Source organism: Erpetoichthys calabaricus, chromosome 9 (genome assembly GCF_900747795.2).
Source record: "Erpetoichthys calabaricus chromosome 9, fErpCal1.3, whole genome shotgun sequence".
Taxonomy (NCBI): Eukaryota; Metazoa; Chordata; class Cladistia; order Polypteriformes; family Polypteridae; genus Erpetoichthys; species Erpetoichthys calabaricus.
Genome location: NC_041402.2, coordinates 20,806,661 through 20,834,166, shown reverse-complemented (window position 1 = coordinate 20,834,166; position 27,506 = coordinate 20,806,661). Strand labels below are relative to the sequence as shown.

The following is a 27,506-nucleotide window of genomic DNA, read 5'->3' as shown; positions in this document are numbered from 1 at the left end:
GACAAGCAACCCTTGATAGACGTGTCGATCACATTTTCATGTGCAGCACCATTGGGGAGGGTCTCAAAAGAGCTGAAAAATCTCACAAAGTACTGAAAATAAATAAACATATAAATACACTCACACATTTTGGTCTGAACACACACCGGAATGACTATAAAGCAATAATATTCAAAAGAAAGAAAAGTTCTGACTTTATGCAGACATATTGCCGTTGTTATAAAGGAGCCCCCCAGTCGTGTTTCTTGTCACACACACTGCTGAATAATTCGTTGGCTGAAAGTCCTCAGTGTTAGTACGTCAGAGAGAAGTTGTGCAGCATTGTTCATAATGGCACTCAGTTTTGTTTTATTTCTCTCCTTTGCTACGACACCAGGGGGTCCAGAGTTTGTCCCATAACTAAGCCTGCCCTTTAAGTTAGCTTGTTGACTACTAAGCCATTTCAGAATCAACAAAGAAGACAAGACATGAGCCAGACGAAACAGACAAACATACAGTATAACACAGAACAGGAGATGAAACTGACATATAACACATAACAGGCTGCCTATGTACTTTCTATTTAGAGTGCTAATTTCTTTTGGCACAGATTAGCAGTTTTTCGACACAAGGCCTTTATGGATGATGACTGGTATTGTGTGGAATTCTTTGTTTTCATTACAGCAGAGTGCACTCTTTCTCTTTTCTACTTGGTCCTTTGTTCTGTTGTGCTGTGATGCTGCCTGTCTCAGCCTGCAGTGTCCTCTGCAACTGCATAAGGAAAGGCATTGCTCATTTCTGGCATGAGAATGCTAAGTTTCCCTTCTTGAAGTAGTGAGTAGCTGCTTCTCAGTGTTCTCAGACGGAACTCAGTCACCAGCACAGAGCTTGGATCTCAGAGCTAGGTCAGGGTGTCCAGCACAGAGAGAGCAGATCGCCAGTGTTCAGGGGTCTCTCCTGAAACAGAACAGATTGGCATCTTTTAGGTTGTGGAGAGTTAAAGGAGAGGTGAGTTCAGCTCAGTTATGGCTGCTTGCTCAAACTGTTGCCTTGAAGAGATGTCTCTGTAACGTTTACTTGCTCTCGAGTCAATCATTGTATCAGGTAAGGTGCCAAGGCTACAGTCCCCTTCTTGGAAATGGAGACTTTTTAGCTGGCATCAAGAGTGTCTGCCCCTGGCTTCCGAATCCAAGAACGTATGTTCCAGGCATGGCAGAATGTGCAGTGCCCACTTTGTGCTACAGGGGACGTGTAGAGTCTGCAGGGCACAGGCCTATCGTAAGGCGCGCTCACACTCGCACCGGGCCTACCTAATAAATGTCCCATTGTCACAGTTTTCATTCCTGCTGCTTCCTTAGACACTTTTGCTTTGTGTCTGATGTTGACACTCACGTCCTCTCCTATTTCTCCAAGTTTTAATATCCGATTTGTTTTTTGGCAGGATTTTCTGATATTTAACAACCACAACCTGAGCATCAGCATGCGTCGCAAAGTATCTGGTTACTTGACATTTTGAAAAAAAAAGACTTTATAATAAGAGTAAATAAATGTCTAATTACTTGGCTGAGGGTCCCGTTGAGCCGCGTGTTGTGATGTGATAATTGCGCTGCACCCAAGCCTCACAGTCAGAATCCAGAATTAAAGTTAGCAGGCGGTGTTGTGAGATTCTATATGCGTGTCATCACTGATTATGCATAAAATGATAAGAGCTTTCTTTTAATTCAGAGAGTGTTCACTCCTACCTGAGGAAACGGCCACGAACTTTTGCGAGTGTGAGTGCGGACTGGCAAATGTGCAATCGATTTGACTAAAGGAGACGTGGCCATCTTGGAGACTCCGACTGTGCCCCTGACCTTACCCGTGCGCCACAGACATTTTTAGTAAAGGTCAGGTTATTGGTGGGCAGCATGAATACGGCAGAGACGGTTGCTTTGATGGCTTAAGAGTGTGTACTTAATTGAGAGGCTCAGTAGATATGGGAATGCTGGAAATGAATAATAAGAATAGATGCTGCCTGGTGGTTTAATTCAAAGCCAGTGCCACCTCCAAGTCAAAAGGGGAACTTTTTAATGATGACTTGGGATGTCTGCATATTTGGAGACTATGGGACAGCTAGAAAAAATAACTTAACTTTAAAAAGAGGTTTACAGTTATTAACCGATGAGCTGACAGTTGCCACAAGGTGTTTTTGTATTTTGAAATGTCAGTTCCTGTCCAGCACAGTTTTGTATTCTTTTAGTGTGTGTTTGGGCAGCACGTTTTAGTGCCATCGCCTCACAGATTCACAATCCTGGTCATATTCTGTGTGGGGGGTTTGCATGTTCTCCCTGTGCCTGTAGGCTTTTTCCTTCTCATATCAGACATGTACATAAAGGTTCATTTGTAATGCATTTAGACCACTCTGTTTGAGATTAAGGAACTTCTTTCTGTCCTTCAGAGTCAAAAAAGCCAAATTAAATCCACTTGGATTCAATGTTATGTAGCAGTAAAGTATGAAAACGTCCAAGGTGGTTGTGAATACTTTTTTTAAGTAGTGTATATGAATGCATACTAAAGGTGTATTGGTTATAGTTGTTGTACAGTATTTGTAAGGCCTGGGAGTCAGTGAGTGTGCCATGCTTGTATGGGACAGGGGGTGCTACTGTACATAGCATTCTATATATATACTGTATATATCCATCCATCCATCCATTTTCCAACCCGCTGAATCCGAACACAGGGTCACGGGGGTCTGCTGGAGCCAATCCCAGCCAACACAGGGCACAAGGCAGGAAACAATCCCGGGCAGGGTGCCAACCCACCGCAGGACACACATAAACACACCCACACACCCAGCACACACTAGGGCCAATTTAGAAATGCCAATCCACCTAACCTGCATGTCTTTGGACTGTGGGAGGAAACCGGAGCGCCCGGAGGAAACCCACGCAGACACGGGGAGAACATGCAAACTCCACACAGGGAGGACCCGGGAAGCGAACCCGGGTCCCCAGGTCTCCCAACTGCGAGGCAGCAGCGCTACCCACTGTGCCACCGTGCCGCCCATACTGTATATATACTGTGTATATACTGTATCTATAGTGACCATCAGGTGGCACGCCAGACCCCCAACACCCGACACAGTAGACACAGGCGCAAGTCCAGAAACTTATGTTTTATTTATAGTTGGGAAACGCTTCCTAAATCTTTCCCACAAGCAGCACAGTACAATAAGTACAGCGCAATAAGCAAATCACACAGCACTTCTTCCTTTTATCTTTCCACCTCCACTCCTTCTCAGGCAAGCATCATCCTCTCCCTCCCCACTCTGGCTCCGTGAATGACGGCAGATGACTCTGTATATTCAGAATCCTGGGAGTACTTGTGGTGTCGCATAATTGTCGCCTGGGAGTACTTCCAGGTAAGACAAGAGACCTATATAAAATGGCTCAGCATTTTCTGCAGCACCAACCCTGGCAGCACCCTGAGAATGCAACAGGGCTGAGCCGACAAATACCAATTCCCATACGGCCCTATGGGAATCCAAGGCACTGTTGCACCCCTATATATTGTGGCACCCGGATGGGGCTCATGCCCGGCCAGGATGCCCAGGAGGACAGGAGGAGGGCTCATTCCTCCTCCAGAACGCGAGGGGGCGTCTGCCCTGGTTGTATTGGGGGCCACGGGTACAGAGCTTGGAAGCTCTACCCTGTAGGGGCCCGTGGCCACCGCCAGGGGGTGCCCTGATGCCTTGGGGACCCTGGACCCCAGCGCTTCCACCACACCCGGAAGTGCTGGGGGGAAGAGAAGAAGGGACACCCTGAGTGCTTCCGGGTACACAGCCGAACCTTCTGCCACACTGGGGAGTGCCGGTGGAAGACTGCCGGGGAGCACCTGGAGCACATCCGGGTGTGTATAAAAGGGGCCGCCTCCCTCCACTCATTGACAAGAGTCGGGAGGAAGGAAGATGATGTCGGTAGGAAGACAAGGAGGTGGCCTGAAGAAGGCATTGTGTTGTGGCCAGGAATTTGGGGTCTTTGGGGTTTGTGAGCACAATAAGGACTGTGTAAATACTGTAAATAAACGTGTGTTGGGTGACATGAGCGTGTCTGCCTGTCTGTGTCCGAGCCAGTCTCCACAATATTCATATATATATATACACGTGTCGCATACTCTTTGCATTATTTGACATTAAACTATTTTAACCATTCTATGATCTGCTTCTCGCAACTGAAAGAGGGCACCGTGGCGGATGTTAGCCGACTTGCTGACCAACCACAAGCGTTACCTGGTAGGTAACCACCCATACAATCAGATTGTGATTCAGACTACGAATGCCGTGAATATAACTACCCCGATCTACGTGCTGTCAAATGAATGAACCACACGCCGTGACGCAACGTTAGGGGCTTCGCCTCTAGCGCTGACGTCCGAGGTTCGATTCCCGAGAGGGAGTGCAGTGAGTGTGTACGCCTGATGAGCCCAGAATTAGGGCGAAACATGTGTCGCGTACTCTTTGCATTATTTGACAGTAAACTATTTCAACCAAATATATATATATATATATATATATATATACATACATAGTGGACCACCAGGGGGCATACTACTCCCCAAACCCCAACACAGACAGGCTGAGACACAAGTTCAACACAGCACACACTGTTGTTCCCCACTTCACAGCACAGTACAGTATAGCACACAAGCACCTAACAATATAACACACAGCCTCTTCTCTCTCTTCTTCGCCTCCACTCCTCCTGGCAAGCTTTGTCTTCCACCTCCCGACTTTGGCTCATCATTGTGAGGCTGGCAAGTCCTTTTACAGTGGCCAACCTGGAAGTGCATCTGTTCTTCCACCCACTCGGTCTGCAAGCACTTCCAGGTCAGACGGAAACATTCTATGATATGTTTCTTCCACAGCACCCCCAGGTGGCACCTATGGTACCCAACAGGACTGAAAGATCAAACTACAAGTCCCATGGTGCCCTGTGCGAATCTGAAGCACCTCTGCAAACCAGGGAGGTTGCCATGTAACATTTTGGGGGAGGCAATGCAGTCAAGCTACCCTCCACCATCCTTCCATCTTTTGGGCTGCCGGCCATCCCTTACAAAATATATATATCATTGGGGCTCATCAGGTGTATGCACTTTTGCATCTCCTTACATGGATCAAACCTCAGATGTCAGTGCCTTTGGCGAAGCCTCTGACAATACGCCATGGCAGCTGGTTTGCTTATTTGACAGGATGAAGATCGGAGTATCATATTCTTAGGTCTGAGTCACAATCTGATTATATGGATGGTTACCTAGCAGGAAACACTTGTGATATTACATATCTATGATCTGAGAAGACGTGGCGGATGTTTGCTGATTGGTCGGCCAGTTGGCAAACATCCACCACGTCCTCTCATATCATATATATGTAACATCACAAACGTTACCTGGTAGGAAACCACCCATATAATCAGATTGCGACTTAGACCCAAATATACACAGTATATATATATTTTATTTATTTATTTATTTCTCAGGCATAAGGAGTGACCAGGCAGTACAAACCAGCTCTTCCTTTCCCAACTTCATGCTCAGTGTCCGGTTGCTCTCCTACAGTGCTCGTTCATAGTCACAGGAGTGTCCAGAATTTGCCCAATCACTGCCTAGTAGTGCTGATTTCCCGTCTTTATTTGGAGCCAGCTTTTGTGTTTATGTTTAAGGAGTCTCCCTCGGAGAGAGTTTCCATAGAAACCGAAACAAGAGAATGTGCAGGGGGAATCCCAGCCAGCACAGACAGATCTCGTTTATATTTCAAGAAGAAGATCTTCGGTATACAATAAAAGGCAGCATAGTAATTAACTCTTCACGTATCCATTTTTTAACCAACTATTTCCTTTGGTAGGGTCACAGGCAGGCTGATGAATTCTTAATAATGTTAAATATAAAATAACAACCATTTCTAGTTCTGCATGGGTTGCCAGTTCATGGCAGGACACAATTACGTACAAATCAACACTCACCATTACAGAGTTAGCATAGAGATGCCAATTAACCTATAATTCATGCATTCATTTTTAAGACAGGAAGAAAGATGGGATGGTGTGTTTTTTTTTTTTTTGTCTTTTAGCGGTGTGACAGATTAAGGTCTCCGTGACCCCTTGAACCCTCAGACTAGATGTCAGATACCAGATAAAAGTCCAAATAATGGTTTATTATTAATAATAATAATAAATGTGCACAAAGCACCCTCCACTCCACAATACTCAAATAATAACAATTCCAATAAACAATACAATAATCAATCCTCCACTCCCAGACGCATTGCCACCCTTCCACCCAGCTCAGCTCAACGTCTGGGATTTCCCATTGTCCTTTTATATTCACTGACCCGGAAGTGTTTCTCATCTTACAGTCCATATGATTTCTTATCACTTCCGGGTCAGATAAAAAGTCCTTCTTTTCAACCCGGAAACACGACGTTCCCTCTGGTCATATGATTATGACGTGCTTCCGGGTTATAGGGCACGTATAAGTCCTTGAGCCTCCCTGCAGCGTCCTCTGGTGGGCCCCACGGTGTCCAGCAGGGTTGGGAATAAAAACTCCATTGTCCATAATTCCCTGCTGGTCTGTGGGGCACTTCCATGCTACAGGGAGGGCTCCATTTAGCGGCCTGGGGGTATTGGCCGGGGTAAATGGCCGGCCATCCCTCACAGCGGGAAGGTGGACCAGCCAACCCACAGAAAACAAGGAGCCACAACTCTATTTAGGAAGTGCGTATAGTTTTCTGTATTTTTCCTGTTGTTATTGTCATGGACACCAGGCATGGGCTGGCATTTTGGCCAGATGGTTCAAGGTTTCTTAACCTGCCGAATGGCCACTTTAACGAAACGACAGGGGGAGACTAACTGCATGGACTATTTGCTCCCCTGATACAATAGGTGGCAGTCTTCCTGGGCTATGGTGCCTGCTTGGATAACTGCAGGGCAGGCTGGGAATTGCAGTTCCATGAGACAGCTCTGATGTGATCCATGGGTGCTTCCAGGGGGAGCTGGAGGAACAGACTGTCCCCACTTTTAAGAACTTCCATCTGACCCAGAAGTGCTTCCTGGATGCAGTGTGGTGGCACTAGAAGTACTACTATGGGTCTGGCATAAAAGAAGCCGAGCTTCCTGTATGGGTAGTCAGAGTCAGGAGAAGAGTGGATGAAACTACACAGGAGGTTTGGAAGGAGACAAGAAGAATTTATATTGCACTATTGTGCACTGTTTAAACCCAGGACTGTGTTGTGTTGTTGTCTTTGGGGGTTTGGAGCACTGCTACTCCCCTACTGGTCACATTATATATTTTTCATATTATTCCTTTTACTCTTACCATGTGCTTATATTTTACTAAAACACCCTTTCGTGTTTACATCTATTTTTGATTATTCTGGGTTTTGGGTTGGCTGTGGAGTTTTTAGGATCTCTGATTTTTTTTGTACATTTTCTAGACATAGTTCTAGCTAACCATTTATCGTACACTACGTGAGGTTTCAGCTTTCAGCATTTCTTAATTTAAGGTCCCTTTTGGTGTACAGTATATTGCTTTGTTACAAAGTCCAAAATATATTGACGTTTTGCTGCAATGCCATTTTTGTTTTTGTGATGGAAGCTGCTATTGTAGGCTAATGTATAAGATGTTAATATAGTAACCAAGCCCAAAATTCCCCTGGCCGTGCTCTGTTGTGACGTCATCAATGTGGCTACATATAACTTACCCTTAACAGTTCTTGGGTATCTGAGTTTGATGAATATACGTTGAATTGTTGTGCAAAATACTTTCTGTTTTTGAATTTACCCCGTTAATGAATTTCTGCTTACTTTTTGACTCGCATTCTGTTTTTTCCTGGAAGATCTTTTAGACCCTCAGCATCTGACCTTGGCCTGTGTTTGCGTAACTCATCTTCTGGTCATGTTTGTTTAAGTGTCTCTATGGACTTAGTACAATAAAACGCTATTTTAAATAAAGAAAATATTTTTTATGATTAGCAGCACAAAAAGTAGTAAAAGGGATGGGTCACTTCCAAAAAATCTACAGAAGCAGACCAAAGTCTTCACTGCCCTGTTTGTACTAGGCCTCACCCCAGGAAACCTGACCTCAAACTTTACTAGCAGGTGTCGGCCTGTCTAGTCCCAAAAAATTGGAGAACAGGCTTTAAATATTGCAGATTACATCAAAATGTCTCTTGTGAGAGAAAATGGCCATAAAACCTTTGACTTGAGAAACCAGTCCATATAGAAAAGGATTTATTTGGTGTAAAAACAGAAATGCCGTAAAGTTTGGAAGCAGACTAGAACAAACCAATCCCAACCCCAATCCAGTAGCTGTAAACCCAAGAAAAAAGCAATAATTCAAAACTTAGAAGAAGATCCATCCATCCATCCATTATCCAACCTGCTATATCCTAACTACAGGGTCACGGGGGTCTGCTGGAGCCAATCCCAGTCAACACAGGCGCAAGGCAGGAAACAAACCCTGGGCAGGGCGCCAGACAAACCGCAGTTAGAATAAGATGATACTCACAAATATGCACTTTTCTTAAAACAACCCCAAAGAACCACAGAGAGAACCTACTCCTGAGCTTCACAATAACAGTATTTAGGCTCAGGATGGTCCTGCATAGTGATTTTATGATTGGCCTGTTCATGTATGTGCCTGTTCAAGTAAATTTTGGCATTTTATTTTAAAACATCCTGAAACAATTAACAGTTATTAATATCAGGCTGAGACACTTTTCCGAAGGGCATCACCAATTTCTGGCATTTGTTTCCATGGTAACATTTCCAGAATCTGACATCTTGAATGCATCCATATAAACAATAACAATTTCACTTTTACATTATCCAATATTAGTTAAAAACTGTACACAAGAGGCTTAATTTCCGACTTCCTGACTCTGATTCTTGATTTGTTTAAGTATGGGCTCGATTCCTGGTTAGAAAACTTAACGCAACTCTGATTTAATAAATGAAATAAATCAAACTATATAATAAAACGCTAATGACTGTGTGTGGGTGTGTCTGGTCCCTCTGAGCAATCTGATTGGTCAGGTTGGCTTTGATCTGATTGGTCAGTTTCGCTTTGGTTGTTCAATCAAATGAGAGTGAAACAGGAAGCAGCAAGCAAGAGAGGTTGACACCCATGAGGAAACTGAGGAAAGCCGTAGGAGGAGAGTCACCTTCAATGATGAGAAGTAATGATGTTTTCACAGCGAGTAATGGGGGTATTGAAATGACTGAGTTTGAATAGCAGGCTTAGTGAGAGGAAGCACCAGCCAAGAGAGTGCAGATCAGTTTTTGCTGCTTTACTTTGCTTGCCATTATCACACTAGTTGGAATTTTTATTCAACTTTGATAGACTTGCTGCTTAATTGTCTGATGGAATGCCAGCTCATACTATGGGTGACTCATCCCTTTGCAATGTGTATCCATCTATCCATCCATTATCCAACCCACTATATCCTAACTATAGGGTCATGGGGGTCTGCTGGAGCCAATCCCAGCCAACACAGGGTGCAAGGCAGGAAACAAACCCCGGGCAGGGCGCCAACCGCAGGGCGCACACACACACACCAAGCACACACTAGGGATAATTTAGAATCACCAATGCACCTAACCTGCATGTCTTTGGACTGTGGGAGGAAACCGGAGCACCCGGAGGAAACCCATGTAGGCACGGGGAGAACATGCAAACTCCACGCAGGGAGGACCCGGGAAGCGAACCCAGGTTTCCTAACAGCAAGGCAGCAGCGCTACCCACTGCACCACCATGCCAACCCGCAATGAATATATATATTGTGTCTTAGGGTTGTGTTGTGAGGAATCTTATCTGAACTTCCTGATGTTAAGAGTGGTGTCCCTTAAGGAACAGTGCTAGGACCAATGCTGTTTTTAATATATATATATATATATATATATATATATATATATATATATATATATATATATATATATATATATATATATATATATATATATATATATATAAATGATTTGGGTAAAACAAGCTAGTTAGGAATGTAGATGATATCAAGCTAGATGAATTGGAAGAATCAGAGTACACAATGGGAGGTCTAGAATCCATTGAATCGTTACAGATGCACTTAGAGAGCATACAGGCTTGGACAGATTTGTGGCAGATGAAATTTAATGTCAGTAAATGTAAAGTATTACATAGAGGAAGTAAAAATGTTAGGTTTGAATACACAGTGAGAGGTCTGAAAATTGAAAGTACACCTTATGAGAAGGATTGAGAAGTCATAGTGGACTCGACACTATCAACTTCCCAACCGCGTTCAGAAGCCATTAAGAAGGCTAACAGAATGTCAGGTTATATAGCGCCTTGATGTGTGGAGTACAAGTCACAGTAGGGTCTTCTCAAGCTTTACAACACACTGGTGAGGTCTCATCTTCAGTTCTGTGTGCAGTTTTGGTCTCCAAGTTACAAAAAGGACATAACAGCACTAGAAAAGGTCCAGAGAAGAACAATTAGGCTGATTCAGGGCTACAGGGGGTGAATTATGAGGAAAGATTACAAGAGCTGAGCCTTTACATTTTAAGAAAAAGGAGATAAAGAGGAGACCTGATTGAAGCTTTTAAAATCATGAAGGGAATTAGTCCAGTGGATCGAGACTGTGACTTTAAAATGAGTTCATCAAGAACACGGGGACACAGTTGGAAACTTGTTAAGGGTGAATTTCACACAGACATTAGGAAGAATTCCTTCACACAAAGAACCACAGACACATGAATTAAGATCCCAAGTAGTGTGGTAGACAGTAGGACTTTAGGGACTTTCAAAACTTGACTTGATGTTATTTTAGAAGAATTAAATAGAAAAGACTGGCGAGCTTTGCTGGGCTGAATGGCCTGTTCTCATTTACATTTTTCTAATGTTCTAATGGCATAGTTGAAAGTCTTAGGTCAAACACTGTGGGTACACATATGGTAAGAGAACTCAAATATAAAATATTTTTATATTCTTTTGCCTGTCTGGCTAGCGAATAAATAAACAGATCCAGGCAGAAAACTGACAATATTCTTGTCTGGTTTTGTATTTGTATTTTTCAGCATTAAAGAGGAAACATTAAGGACCTTTTGTTTGTATCCATATCTAACTCACCTGCTGTTTGAAGCTTCACTACCCCAGCCCACCCACACACTCCAGTGTTTCCTGCACGTCATGGATTTTTACCTTGAATGCTTTTCTTCAGTTTCTGAATCAGAATTATTTCTGGTGTTTAGATGATACACTGCATAAAGCAAAGGCTAGAGACACTCACAAGCTTCTTTGCCTTATTTCATCAGCAAAATTAAGCCCACTCTGCCTCTGGTGTTAAATTGCATGGCTTTGGGATGAAAGAATGGATAAATAAAGTTAGCTGCGGCTCTTTCCCGCTGTGCTGGCACACTCTTATTGCAGTTTTCTGCACGAAATGATGTTTAGAGCAACTGTAGTCCCAGCCACATACAGCTCCACTCATCACAGCCCAAATGAAGATGACATCTCCATGTCTCAGTGAACAAATGTCTTATTTACTTACTTGCTTTTAAAGGCTGCAGCTCTTAAAAATAATCTTTAATCACAAACGGTAGCTTTTTGCTGTTTGACTACGGCATCTATGTATGTCAATTAATACTTCACATCTCTGACTCATTGTCCAGCTCATGACTTCTATCCTGCTGTTTTTATTGTTAGTAGCAGGTTCCAAAGGAAAGAAACAGATTTGGTTCATTATTTATTAAAACGTTCCCTGACCTTTAAAATATAATGAAAAGGAAATAACAGTCAATAAGTCAATAGTTTTATGGTGATATCCACTACATTATGGCTTAACACACACTCAGACGCATACAGGATCCAGCCATGCTCATATCTAAGCACTGATTATGAAAGTTGCCTGATCAAGCCTCTTACTCATTGTGACAAGAATCGACACGAGACATTAAAAAGGTTTGGGGCGGCCACCTGTATAATATGCCATGGCTACAAAATGGGTATGAATTATTGAGCTGTGTTCAGTTTCACATCCAGAACAGAACTGATTCAAGTATTTAAAGATGGAGGCTTTAAAGGCCGAAGACGGAAATGATGTCATCGGTGCCGGAAGTGACGTCATCATGGTCGCCGGAACATGGCCATCTTCATGGGTGGCGGAACCAGAAGTGACGTCTTCGTGGGTGCCAGAACCCTGTGGGATTTCCCATGAATGGTCTACAGAGAATCCAGAGAGAAAGTCAGTGCACCTCGCCACCTCCTTGACTGGCATGGAATTGTCATTATTCAGGCCATTCGCACGAGTGTGACACCATACACAGACTCACTAGGTTTGAGCAGGCCAGACAGGAGTCCCTGGGTGTCCCTGGTCATCCCCTAGATATTGGAGACTGAGACACCATATGTATTACCACTTACTATCTCTTTACTCCTTACCGTGATGCTCACTAATGGAGGCGTCTTTCCTCAGCCAGTTACCATCTAGGCCAGGGGTGCCCACACTGTTTTCGGCTTGCGAGCTTCTTTTAAAATGACCAGGTTGAAATGATCTACCTACATTAAAAATGCTATATATATGTGCTATATAAGGAGGTAGCACATTTCCTCATGTTTGGGTACAGAGGATGCCATTGCGCTAACAATAAACACTGCCCTCACCCACCTGGAAAGAGGAAATACATATGTAAGAATGCTGTTCATAGATTACAGCTTGGCATTCAACACCATCATCCCCTCAAAACTCGTCTTGAAGCTTGACGACCTTGGGTTGGGGACGACCGTCTGCAGATGGATTTTCTCTTTCCTGACAAACAGGCCCCAGGTGGTGAGAGTCGGCAAACACACGTCCTCATCACTCATTTTAAACACAGGAGCGCCGTAGGGCTGTGTGCTTAGCCCCCTCTTGTATTCCTTGTTCACCCATGACTGTGTTGCAAAACACAGCACAAACACCATCATCAAGTTTGCAGACAACACAACCATCATAGGCCTTATCACTGACAACGATGAGATGGTCTACAGAGAGGAGGTGCTGGCATTGAGTAATTGGTGCCTGGATAACAACTTGTCTCTTAACGTTAGCAAAACCAAGGAGATGATCGTGGACTATCGGAAACAACAAGGCAGAGAACACCAGGCCATCTACATCAGCGGCGTAGAAGTTGAAAGGGTTAACAGCTTCAAGTTCCTCGGAGTAAACATCACCGAGGATCTCTCGTGGACCCTTCACATAGACACTGTGGTTAAGAAAGCTCGCCAGCGGCTCTACTTCCTGAGGAGGCTGAGGAAGTTTGGCATGAATGCCAACATCACCTCAAACTTTTACAGGAGTGTGGTCGAGAGTCTGCTGACGGGCTGCATTACCGTCTGGTATGGGAGCTGCTCTGCCAGCAGCCGGAAATCACTACAGAGAGTGGTGAAGGCAGCAGAGCACATCACGGGCAAGAGTCTTCCTGCCATTGAAGACATTTACCTCCATCTGTGCCTGCGTAAGACAAGCAGCATCATAAAGGACCACAGCCATCCATCACACCAGCTGTTCTCCTTGTTACCGTCTGGCAGATGATACAGGAGTCTGGCTGCTCAGACTACAAGACTTAAGAACAGTTTTTACCACCAGGCCATTCGACTCCTCAACAGCAACACCTGAACACTTACATACACTTACATTACATCTACATTGCACTACTCACACACAAACTGTACCTGCACACACTCTGAATACTGACTGGAACATGCATCTTCACCTTATGGAATATGCATCTGTACTTATAAAATATTATCTGTGCAATAACTGTCATTTTTACTTGCTGCTCATCCAACTCATATTGCTCTATAACTTCTTTTATACATACACATTTTATTTTATATGGCTAGTCTATTTTTAACTTGTAACTTTTTTTTTTTTTTTTTTTTTTTTATTATTTTTTTAGCTTTATTGGATCTAGGCTGAGTGACTTGTTTTTCTCGTCATACACATTTCATTGTTTGTTGACCCTGTGTTAACCTATATATGACAAATAAACCTAAACCTAAACCTAAACCTACTTTTCCTCTGTGAGGAAGTTCCAAAACTGTCCATGAGCCCCATACGTCAGCTGAATGTCATCCTGTAGTATCAAAATCTCATCCTCCACTGTAGAGGAGTTTTAGGTGAAACAGTGTTGCAATTTCTGATGCGGGTGAATCACCCTCAACATCTTCCCTAATTGGACAGCACTTAAATGTAGCGATTGGCTCAAGTAAAGCTGAGTCTTGAAACCATCTATCAAAGTCTGACAGACAATTTTCAGTCTGCTGTGTGTAGCGTATGCTGTCAAGTTGCGCACACGCCGTCCTTTGCGTCTCCAGCTCTGACGCAAGTTTTTGGATGTTCCCCAAATCAAGGCGCTGCAGCTTTGAGGACAGATGTTGCATTTTTCGTTTGAAAGCATTAACTGAGCTAATCATTGTGGGGGACAGCCCGGACACAGACAGGCAGACATCATTTTGTCACCCAACACACGTTTATTATAAAATCACTATTTACAAAAATGCCACACAACCCACAGACTTCCCCAAAGTCCAGGCCAATACCACAACGCCTCACTCTGTTCAGGCCGCCTCCTGTCTCTCCTCTAAGACCTCATCCTCTTCCACCTGACTCCAGCCCCGAATGAAGGGTGGCGGCCCCTTTTATCTCCACCCAGATGTGCTCCAGGTGTGCACCGGCAATCTCCCACGGACGCGCCCCAGTGTGGCGGAAGTGCTGACTGTCTCCCCGGAAGCACAAGGGGTGTCCCCTCTCTTCTTCCCCCAGCACTTCCTGGAGTGGCAGAAGTGCTGGGGTCCAGGGTCCTCCAGGCATGGGGACGCCCCCGGCGGTGACCACGGGCCTCTACAGGGTTGAGCTTCCAAGCCCTGTACCCGTGGCCCCCAATACAACCAGGGCGGTCGCCCCCTCGTGGTCTGGAGGAGGCATGAGCCCTCCTCCTGTCTTCCTGGGCATCCCGGCCTGGGGCCTCCCCCAGCCGCATGCCACATCATATTGACCGTGGTTTTCTCTTTTCCTTGCAGCTGTAAATTAAGCTCATTCAACTTGTTGGTCAGATCGGACAAAAAAATGCCAAGTCTAGCGGCTATTGATCGTTATTAAGTTGTTTGTATTCTGCATGTTTAATGACAAGGAGAAACGCCTTTTTCTCCAGCAAGGGGTCTTGAAATCTCAGCAGGAATTTCTCCCTAGCCATCTGCGTCTTTTATCATCTCTCCATCTTGGAAGGACTTCTTATGCTTAATAATCAAGTGACTCACCCGGAATGATGCTTCGGTGTGTCTGCCTTTGCTTTTGAATTCAGCCGAGTGAAAAATGACGGCTATCCGATTAACTGTGATTTAAGTTCCCTCTCCTTTCTCTTTCTCAGATCGCTTTTCGGAACGATGTCAGTTTCGTAGTTTTTATGAACAGTTCGAAAGTGCCTTTACACATTTTCCTTCTTTGGAATAGCAATGATAGATTGACAGATCAGACAAACGCACTTCGATTGTGACACTGTGAGAAAAAAAATCCTCTTCCAATTCCACAGCCAGCCCATACCCTCCCCATACAAATTTTTTTTTAAAATCCCTTCTTTAGTCGATATAAATTGGAAGGCTAACTGGATCACAGCTGGAGTTTTGCAGTAGCTCGCGTGTTTGATCGCGTGTGCGGGATGACCAGTGTGTTAGAAGAAAAGAGATCTCAGACTGGCCGCCCTGTATGTCAGTCAACTGGCAAATACCATAGGGAGGATATATGATAGACTAACATTTACAAAAAATTTTTTTTGAACACAACGCGATCTACCTGCACTACCTTTCCTATCTACCAGTCGATCGCAATCGACGTATTGGGCATCCCTGATCTAGGCAATCTACCCACACGAGGTATGACGGATCTACCTCAAGATGTGCCAAAAAAGTTTAAAAGCAAAGCAATATCTATTAAAATATAATAATAGCAAGACAAAGTGTAAATGTTAAATAAAAAAATTGTGCCCCTCCAGGTGGGTGCAATTTTCTGCCTGATTGATTTTAACCTCGCTTTTAAAAGATTATTTATTGGACTTGTTTTAATTTCCACCATCACTTACTTTTATGGATTATTTATGTACTGCACTGTTTAGTTGAACACTGTTTGGATTGTTTTCTTTGATGGTTTTAGTAAAAGCACAGAGCACTTCCTATGAAGTCAGTAGATGGATAGGAGAGCGTGGGGGGTCATGAAGTCACTGGAAAGGGGTGTCTGATATCTCTGCAAAAGGTCCTCTTTACAGTCCTGGTGCTTCCTGTTTTGCTATATGTTTGCGAGACATGGACGCTATCCAGTGACCTGAGAGTCGGTTCTGTGTCTTTTCGGAGAATCCTTGGGTAGTACTGGTTAGACTTTGTGTCAAATGAGCAGTTGCTCATGGACTCCCAAATGAGGCACATTACCTGCATTGTCCCAAGAGCCAGCTTCTGTAGCCGAGGATCGGACCGCCAAGGTCCCCGCCTTTGGCCACCACCCAACTCACACTGCACCCGACCTCCTTGGCCCCTCCCATAGGTGGTGAGCCCATGTCTATGTTCCTACCCTCACCTATGGTCATGAGCTATGGGTAGTGACCGAAAGAACGAGATCGTGAATACAAGCGGCTGAAATGAGTTTCCTCCGCAGGGTGTCTGGGCTCTCCCTTAAAGATAGGGTGAGAAGCTCAGTCATCCGGGAGGGGCTCAGAGTAGAACCGCTGCTCCTCCGCATCGAGAGGAGTCAGATGAGGTGGCTCGGGCATCTGATCAGGATGCCTCCTGGACGCCTCCCTGGTGAGGTGTTCCAGGCACGTCCAACCGGGAGGAGGCCCCGGGGAAGACCCAGGACACGCTGGAGGGACTATGTCTGGGAACGCCTCGGGATTCTCCCGGAAGAGCTAGAAGAAGTGGCCGGGGAGAGGGAAGTCTGGGTATCTCTGCTCAAGCTGCTGCCCCCGTGACCCGACCTCGGATAAATGGAAGAGGATGGATGGATGGATACCTGCATTGTGAGGGAGCGTCAGTTATGGCACTACGGCCATGTGGTGCGATTCTTCGAGGGTGATGCGGCTCACATGATCCTCATTGTTGAGGACTTGAGCGGCTGGACCAGGCCAAGGGGACACTCACATAACACCTGGCTACGGCAGATAGATGGTCATTTCGGAGGATGGGACTGGACCGCGTGTCTGCCTGGGGGGTTGCCATTCGGGATCCTGAGCTTTTTTCTTCTGTGGTGTGTGTGGCAATGCACTGTACCAGTGCATGCTCCCCAATGTGACCTGACCCGACCTGACACATTACATGACTTTTCCAACAATTTGTGTAGTGTGACGTACCCAGCAACTTACTCCAACTAGTCTGCCCCAACAAAGGCGTGGGCTCTGTGTGTGTGATACCTGACAGTCAATGTGCACTCACCTGGAAGTCCAATGCATATAATACAGTGATGAGGGATAAAGAATGTGGATGTGTTGGACCTTGCAGACAGAAGAGAGGTTTGTTTCTCTGATGTCTTTTGTTTTATGTACCATGAAGGAATGAAAAAATGGTGCTGAGATATTGGCTGTTCTCATCGTACTTGTAAACTCTTTGTACAGTGTGGCCTTTGCCCGGCCGGGATGCCTCCTCGCTTGGAGAACCGGGGGAGCCAGCCTATCCAGAGCGTTACCTCCCCCGGAGCGCTAGATGGCAGCCCCCCTGGGTTGCAGCAGTGGCTAGGACTCCCACAGGGCTTCATGGGAGTTGGAGTTTGGCCCTGATGGGATCCATGGGCACCACCAGGGGGTGCTGTAGATGCTGCTGAGCCCTACAGAGCAGCTCTTCCTCCACACCTGGAAGTGCTGCCGGATATAAGTCGTCAAGCACCTGGAGCACTTATGGGTGCATTATAAAAGAAGCCAGCAGAAACTACTTCAGGAGCCAGAGTCGGGAGGAGGAGGATGATGCTTGCCAGGGGAGAGTGAATTAGAAAGAAAAAGAAAGAAAAGAAGTGTATTGTGCTTTGGAACTGTATGTTAGACTTGTGGGGAACAGGGAAGGGAAAAGAAAAATAAATCATGTGTGCTGTTATAACTGTGTCCTACACCTGTCTGTGTCAGGGCTGGCCTTTACAACAGGAACCAGCTCTGTCAGGCAGCATGTTATTGGCTATAGGAATGGAGGCAAGCTTGCAATACGTTAAAAATGTGAAAATGTGCTGGAAAATCACCACACAGTCATGTAAGTAGACATCGTGTATAGCGACATGCTTGGCAATGAGATCAGCAACAGTAGTCGTCAAGTTTGGCATCCCTTACGAATACAAGTGGTGTAGCGTCGGCTATAGATGTATGTTTACTGCCCATCCTAATGTTTATTCAAACCAAATCTAAACTTTTTCACATTGACTACATGTTAAATATGTTGAGTGGAGCCACATGATTAGCTGTTTGGAGGAGCTGGTGGACCTTGTGAAGTGCCCGCTGGTTACAGTATATTCAGCAAGGGACATTAGGCCTTTTATTGTCAATGTCCAGTAAAACCCAGAACTTCAAGAAAATGTAATTTTATACTATAAACTATATTATACACTGCACAAATTTTAATTATACATTAAGATTTGTAAAAATGTGATGCATGAATTTGACTATGGATTGATTTTGGCAGTAATTGAATTTTCCGCTGTCACAAAGCCACCTGAGTTTCCTGTTCCACATAGGGATGTCCATTGCCAGTTCCCTACTAATGCATTTTAATTATTTAAGTAATGCATTCTCCACAGATGCCAAATTGTATTATTTTAATACATGCGAAATTGTAAAATGGCTTAGTAAGCAAAACTTCTCAGAACGCCCAGAAAACATGACAGTAGAGATGTTCTCACACCGTCTGCTAATTCAGAGCTTGTACAATTCTACGGCCGTAAATGTTTTGCTGTTCAAAGCACTTTTAAAACCTTTGTGACACCTTTGAATACATTATGGCGTGTTAACAGATACAAGAAACAAGGGAGAAAGAAAAATGTGATATTATTTTAAGGTTACTGCCTAATTTATAGTGGATTCTGTCTTGTTGATTTTTATGGTAAGGTTCTGGTCCGAAGTTTGAATCCCATACCTGATTACCTGCCGGTGTGGAGTTGGCATGTTCTCCTCCGGTCTCTACTAAAAGTGTCCCCAACTCCGTTCCTGGAGGGCTCCAGTGGCTACAGGTGTTCATTCTAACCCCTTTTTTAATTTGTGACCTGTTTTTGCTGCTAAATGACTAATACAATACACTGAACACAATAACACAACTAATCCTCAATACAGTATAATAGTGCAATAGAAATCTTACAAGTACAGAGCAGAATTCAACAGTAGATGATATCACATAATATGATTTGGATTTGTTCAGAGTCTTGGAGACCTCGACCATCAAGCTGTCTCCTCCTATTGGCCATTCCACAGCTGAGTCAGTGCAGGGCCAGCCAATCCAATGAAAGGACCCCTCTACCCAATGATTCCTGCAATCCTCCCATCAGAGATGACTTTACTTTAGGCAGGAAAAACAGCTTGGCAGGTAGGCAGTGGCACCAAGTGCCACTTTTGAGTACCGAAAAGAGAAACAGAATAGGTGAGGGTTAGTAACAAATTATAACTATCATATTATTTATGTTTTAGTGGTAATGACTAACAACAGAGATGTAGTATGTACAGTTTATCAGCAGCTCTAGTCAGGGTATGCTAAACTGAAGTAGTGAGTCTTCAGCAGGGATTTGAAAGCTGAGACCGAAGGGGCATCTCTTATAGTAGCAGGCAGACCATCCCACAGTTTAGGGGTCTCATAACTAAAAGCTCGACCTCCCATTGTTATTTTATTAATTCTTGGAATCATAAGCAGACCGGCATCTTGAGATCTTAATGTATGCTCTGGTTTGTAAGTCATCATAAGTTCAGACAAGTAAGCCGGACCTTGGCCATTTAAGGCTTTATATGTTAAAAGGAGGATTTTGAAAGTTGCCCTAAACTTAACCGGGAGCCAGTGTAAGGATTTAAGAAGTAGAGTTATGTGTTCGTATTTTCTTGTTCTTGTAATAATTCCTGCAGCAGCATTTTGCACTAACTGGAGGCTGTACAGTATAAAGAACAATTTGAACATCCAGTGAACACTGCATTGCAGTAATCAATCCTACTAGAAATAAAAGCATTTCTCAGAATCCTGTTTATTTAGAGATGGAAGAAACATGTTTTGGACAACTTTGTAATATGCGCTTTAAATGACATGCTAGAGTCAAAGATAACTCCTAGATTGCGGGCTGATTCAGTAAAATGAATGGTGATTCCAACTGAGTTAAATGATGAGAAAATATTGTTGTGATCAGCGTCATTCCCTCCAATAATTAACATCTCTGTTTTATTGGTGTTTAAAGATAGGTAGTTCTCATCCATTCACTCCTTTAATTCAATAACGCAAATAATTAAAGGCAACATCGGAGAAACTTCATTTGGTCTAAAAAAAAGGTATAACTGGGTGTCATCTGCATACGAGTGAAAATTAACATTATGTTTCCTAATGAGAGATCCCAGTGGAAGCCTGTAAAGTGAAAGCAGTAAAGGTCCCAGTACTGAGCCCTGTGGGACACCATATTGAACTTCTGTGTATAATGATGGAGTACTTTCAGCACATTTCTGTACGTGTTGGAATCGGTTTGATAAATAAGAACTAAACCAAGCGAGCACAGTCCCTGTGACCCCAACGCCATTTTCTAGCCTGTGCAATAAAATAGTATGGTCAATGTTGTCAAACGCTGTGCTTAAGTCTAACAACATAGTTGCAGTGGAGTTTCCTTCATCAGAGGATATCAGAATGTTGTCTACAAACCGCGTTAGTGCCGTTTCTGTACTATGACCAGTGTGGAAACCGGACTGGAAATTCTCAAATAAATTGTAATGTGTAAGGTGTGACTGAAGCTGATTGGCGACTAATTTTTCTAGAATTTTGGAGAGAAAGGGTAAATTTGAAATGGGTCTATAGTTATTTAAGAATGTGTGGGTCTAGGTCTGACTTTTTAAGTAATGGTTTAATGACTTACACTTTTAGTGCATCAGGTACTGTGCAATGCAATAATGAACAATTAATCATGTTAAGGTAATGATGCATTTTTACTCCACCAAACACGTTTACAATGAAGCACAGTCAATAATCATACAAACAATGAAATTCTTTCCTCTCCTTCAGCCTCCAGTTCAGTGCTGCCCGCTGCCTCCCAGCTCTGAGTCAGCAAAGGGTTATCAACCAAGTATTAGAAATGAACATTTTATTTCCAGTTATTTAATTTGTCCAATTACTTTTGAGCCCCTGAGAATGATGGGATTGTGTTAAAAAAATGCTTTAGTTTCCTCACATTTTTATGCAATCATTTTGTTCACCCCACTGAATTCATGCTGAAAGTCCACTTCAACTGCAGCTGAGTTGTTTCATTTAAAATTCATTGTGGTAATGTACAGAACCAAAATTAGAAAAAAGTTGTCTCTGTCCAAATATTTATGGACCTAACTGTATATTTCTCTTCTGGTTCATCCTGCTTCCACTTCAAAACCGGTCCCGCCCACACGCAGCCGACACAGCATTTCTCGATTCCTATTCGTCGTCTTCCATGTCATGCACTATACTGGCCTGCTGAGCGTAATACATCCAACAAGTACTCGAGGTGCTGCCACAACGGTAAAGTAGCTTTACCGCCTTTGCGGGAGCCACTTGTGTCTTTACAACAGCTTCTTACACAGCAAACATGAGAAGCTAAAAATGATCGTGAACACATTTGAGAATACAACTCTTCTCTAGCATTTGCTTCCATGGGTGCATAGATAACTAAACCTCCTGGCCATGGGCCATACTGTTTTAAAATACATGGGCAAATTTATCACCAAATCTCTCCACTATACGCTAACACTTCTACCTCTCCAAGATATGGAGAGTTGTATGTTTTTGACACAGCACAAGCTACTGAAGTACGCTTACAAAAAAAAGAAAACTCTGCATGCAGCGAAAATGTACTTCTCCAGCTAGATTCCATGCTCAGAACCATCAACCCCTTCGCTAAATCATACAAACACCTGCATGAAATCGCTCAGTCCAATCCAACAGCATCTGTACAAATGGTTTTCAAGGAAAACCCTGGGCAGGATTTACGATTTTACAATGCCCCGACATTGCAGAGATTTTCGTCGGAGAAGATGGCGAAACGCCTGCCGAAAGGGACATTTGCATCTGTCCCAGAGGCAACTCCTGTAAACAGATTTCCACGCACAATATGAATTGCGATCCTATGGTTTACCTACTTTTATTCCCTTACGGAGACATTGGCTGGCACAAAGATATACAACATGTTCCCAATAAAAGAAGCGCCAAGCGAATAAGGCTTACTCAATGCCAATTTTATGCGTGCAGATTAGCAATGAGGAATACATTTAGTATTTTGCACTCCAGTGTCAAACTATTCCAACAGTACGTTGTAGCTGCGTATGTTAAAACAGAGGTCGTGCGTCTCAACTATCTCAGATTACATCAACAAGATCTGCACGTGGAACTATCAGATGCACTGCAAGCAAACGCTGAAAATAACAACATACGTGTAGGCAAAATGATCATATTACCATCCACATTTCCAGGAAGTCCAAGATACATGCAAAAAAACTATCAGGATGCCATGGCCATATTACGTAAATTCGGAAAGCCTGATTTATTTATCACTTTCACATATAATCCTGCTTGGCTGAAAATTCTACATGCACACTGCGTCTTTCAAGAAGTATTTATTTCTTCTTGATTTCTGACATCTTTACATTTTGCGTTTACATTTACATCTTGCCTGAAGAAGGGGCCTGAGTTGCCTCGAAAGCTTGCATATTGTAATCTTTCTAGTTAGCCAATAAAAGGTGTCATTTTGCTTGGCTTTTCTCTACATTCATAATGGCTAACACGGTACAACACCCTAGTACTTCTTGATTTCTGAATTCCTTTCTCACCGTTTTCTGTTCCTATTCTTACACCGCCGTATGCTAAGGCAGGCGTCAGCTAGTGACTGAATAAAAGTTTATTGCTTGCTCCCCTTGCTTGCCTTGTTTCTCTATCTTACCATCTAGTGTACAGAGAAAAGAGGAGACGTCCTCTAAGAGGTGAAGTGAAGCACAGTAGCAGTCAGTGCTGGCTGAAGACGAGCCGCAGATCCAGCTGCAAGTGCGCGATCGCCTCCTTCCATACAAGGCGTGTGCAAGAATTAGAAAACTAGAGCAAAAGTGGAGGACGTTTGTGTGTTTCTGTGTGACAAAGTATTTGAGAGTGAGAATAAAATGTTTGAGGATATGGCCACGCCAAAACCCCTTTATGGTCTAACAGTACCGAACAAGGGAAAACTATAAAAAAAAAATGAGTACTGTCCAAAAATATAGTAAAAAAAATCAATAAGTATGCCTCACAAATGTTATGAACTTGAGAGTTCCTCAAGAGTCAAACCCAGGCTAGTAATGAGACGGCAGCATTGAACCTTTATGAATAAAAATATTTATTTTACAAAAAAATGCTCAGTAATATTCAAAGTTTCTAAAAGCACAAAGACAAAGGGAGTTTTATGAATAAAGCAATTGAGTAGCAAACAGAGTCCCGATATACAATTCTATCCTTTGCTGGGCACATTAACGTCCACACTCACTCACACCACGACAACTTAAAATCAGCCATCAGTCATGCAGCATGCCTTGGGACTGCGAGAAGAGACCAGATTCTTCTCGAAAATGGGGAGACCATGTAAATTGTGTACAGAAGACGTGTTAGCCAAGGCCAGAGGACATGAGAGAATAATATATTTATACATCTTCCTAAACTCTTTGGTTTCTTTGTGTTCTTTCAACAGAAATGTCTGGGACGAGTGCCGATATCTCCCTGGTACACTGGAAGCAGCAATGGCTTGAGAATGGAACTCTTTACTTTCACGTTTCCATGAACAGTGCCGAACATCTGTCACAGGTTACGGCACCAACTTTACGGGAGCCGTCAGAGATTGTTGATGAGCAGCTGCATATCTTGCATATTTCAGTCATGGTGAGTACACGCGACGGGCCGGCTGTTCATTTTTTTGGGTTAAAATAGCACAAGAGTTGTATTTGTCCTATACCTGCTGAAATTACTCAAGTTATCATTGAGGTGGCATCAGATGTATAACTTTACTAAATAGAAGTCCGAATGTAGATCATGGAAAATGAAACCTCCCATTTTGGTCGAGGGTGATATTTTATGCATACGGTGATATGAAAAATCTTTTTTTTTTGGCTTTGAAGGTTATAGCCACTTGGTGACGTTGCTGATGTAGCTGTAAGCATCTTCTAGTTGAAGTAAAGGCATTGCCTGACTGGCTTTTGAGGTGATGTGTCTTGGCTCCTTGATCACATTAGCATTCTTTAAGGACCTTCATTGAAGACAGCGAGTGTCAACTTAAAGTGACCCCTCCAAATGAACGCAAGCAGAAAGTTGTCTCTATTAGTGGTAGCACGTGGTTACTGCATACCCTATGGCTAAACTAGCTTGATGGCTGGTATGAGACCACCCTTATGCTTGTGTCCGGTTGGTTTCTTAGTTTCTGTCTCTGATCATTTAAATGAAATTAATATTCAGGGGCTTGTGCTGTCAGGGCCGTCAGCCAAACTCCAGGTGTGGGGCGTGTGACTCCTCACGTGACTTTGTATTTGACTTCTTTGGTGAAGTGTCCATTGGTTTGGTGCACACTAATTAGGATCACTGGGGACAAGGGGGTGCACTCAATGACAATGAGAAAGAAAGGATTTGGAGCTTTAAACCAGGGAGTGAGCTGTGAGAAAGGCTGGAATCTGTCCAGTGATGATTTGTTTTTCAAATTTATTACATTTTGTGTAGGCTTGGTTTATTTTATGAACAAGTCGCAAGATTCATAAACTGCTTGGCTTCTTTGTTTCATTGTCTTGACCACTGGGGGCAGGCAGTGTGGACAGCCCACTGGACATTAGTTAAAAGAACTTAGCAAAAGGTTCAATGCTGCTTCAAAGTATGTAATCATTTCATCTTTTATTTCTATGCCAAATAATGTAAAAATGTTTAAGCTATTTTATGAGAACAAAACCAATGTGACACATTCAAAATAGATGGATATTAATTGCTTTCTAAACTGCTGTTTCACACCCTCTGCATGACACCCTGGTCAATCTGCAGAGAAGCGTCAGTACAAGGCCCCTTCTACCATGGCGCTGTTACCAGCTTCATTAGACTTTAGAACCAATCCTCCTTATTGTAGTTTTTTAATTATAAATAAATTAGGAAAACTTTTTGTTTTATTCACTTGCTGTGTAGGCTTATAAATCTATCTATTTATTATATAGTGTCTTTCATATCTATCTATCTATCTATCTATCTATCTATCTATCTATCTATCTATCTATCTATCTATCTATCTATCTATCTATCTGTTATATAGTGCCTTTCAATTTTATCTATCTATCTATCTATCTATCTATCTATCTATCTATCTATCTATCTATCTATCTATCTATCTATCTATCTATCTATCTGTTATATAGTGCCTTTCAATTCTATCTATCTGTTATATAGTGCCTTTCAATTTTATCTATCTATCTATCTATCTATCTATCTATCTATCTATCTATCTATCTATCTATCTATCTATCTATCTATCTATCTATCTATCTATCTATCTATCTATCTATCTATCTATCTATCTGTTATATAGTGCCTTTCAATTTTATCTATCTATCTATCTATCTATCTATCTATCTATCTATCTATCTATCTATCTATCTATCTATCTATCTATCTATCTATCTATCTATCTATCTGTTATATAGTGCCTTTCAATTTTATCTAGAAACAAATTGTCTAGCTGGAACAGGAATGAAGTGTATTCTGGGAAAGCTGAAAGGTAAAGCTGGACCTTGGAATACTTTGTGTAGCCATTCTGTTTGCAGAGTGAGCTTGTGCAGTAACTTTTCTGCATCATGAGAAACTGCAATAGTGTTAGGCACTTTGCTAGCAGAAGATAAGTCAGGTGTATGTGATTCATTTGGGTGAGAAGGAAGGAAAACATGGCTGCCTTTTATTGGAGGGTTTTCCAAATTGAACTCACTTTTCACTTTATTTATTTACTTAGTTTAGTTTAGTTCAGCTCTGTTGGTAGTTTGCTGTGAAAATAGAGTGTTTGATTCATTTGCTGCCTTTCTGATACTTTGAGTGGGGCCACGGATATTTAAATGAAGCGTATTATCTGCTTAGCAGCTGGACACTTTCTAAGGAGCTCTGTCTTCTGGCAAGACATCTCTTGTTTCGATTAAGGATGTATAATCAATAACTAAGGAACTTGTCATCTAGGACTATATGAGGAGTGCCGGAACACAGCCAGGTTGTTTAATTCTTTGCTTATATTTACTGCTGCTGGTTAATATGCAGATAAGTATAGTTTTGAAGTAAAAGCTTAAATTCATTGTTTGTGTCCGATTATTGATTACTAGTGAATTGTGAATATGTGAATTTCCCCTTGGGATTAATAAAGTATCTATCTATCTATCTATCTATCTATCTATCTATCTATCTATCTATCTATCTATCTATCTATCTATCTATCTATCTATCTATCTATCTATCTATCTATCTATCTATCTTAAAAAGACAAACTATTATTTAAAGATGCTGCTGTATTCGCCTGAATGTTAGCAATAAGATCTTCGAGATGTGCTCATTGTTTTGTATTATGTATTACTTTTTGTCAGATTAACTGGAAAAAATCTGAATTCAAGAACTTCTTATAAAAACAAAAGTATGACCCATCTTCTGACCTGGAAGTGGAGCCTAATGTCAGTTTGATTGTGTACAAAAAAGTTTGATTCTAAAGTTTAAAAATAGGAAAACCTTTAACTCATTGTAAATGAAAGACTTTTATTAGTATTTAATTAGTTCCTCATTTGGCAAATTTAAAAAAAAAATAACTTGGGAATAATTGCCAGTGCTATTTTACAAATAACAAAAGAGTGGGCAACCTGTTGCGGAGCACCATATATGGGATTGTTGCAACAAATTTCTTTTTTAAATTAAATTCAGAATGCTGTAGAAGACAAAAAAATAAAAACAGAATGTGTTCCATTTATTTCTTTTTTTACATTTTGTACAAGATTGCAAGGTTTGTGATTTTTGAAAAAAAAAGAAAAAGAATGTTATCGTTGACAACTGAATTTGTTTTTTCAGTATGAAACATAAAACCTGAAAGTCTAAAGATATGGCTCAGCTCTTACATTTTTCATTTGGTCAATAAAGTTAGTGCTTTTAAAAAATAGCAATAATAAACAGAGTAGTGCACTGCCTGTGGATGTGTTTTTAATTTTCAGCGTGAATGTTACCTCAAAACTAAAGTTTGAATTCCCCTGTTCTAGTGCAGTGTGTAAAACTGACGAGTTTCTAACTGTGTGGGAGAGTGAAAAAGGCACTGAGCT

General features: G+C 42.5%; 1 protein-coding gene across 3 annotated transcripts in view; it reads left to right on the top strand.

Annotated features, from left to right (window-relative positions):
- The window catches only part of LOC114657387 (astrotactin-2-like), a 2,479,169-nt gene that overhangs the window by 460,952 nt on the left and 1,990,711 nt on the right, over positions 1 to 27,506 (top strand). For all 3 annotated transcript variants that reach the window (XM_028809185.2, XM_051931934.1, XM_028809183.2), the window contains exon 2: positions 23,894 to 24,081. In XM_028809185.2, coding sequence (XP_028665018.1) covers positions 23,894 to 24,081 — 188 coding nt within the window. The remainder of the gene's footprint in view (positions 1 to 23,893; positions 24,082 to 27,506) is intronic.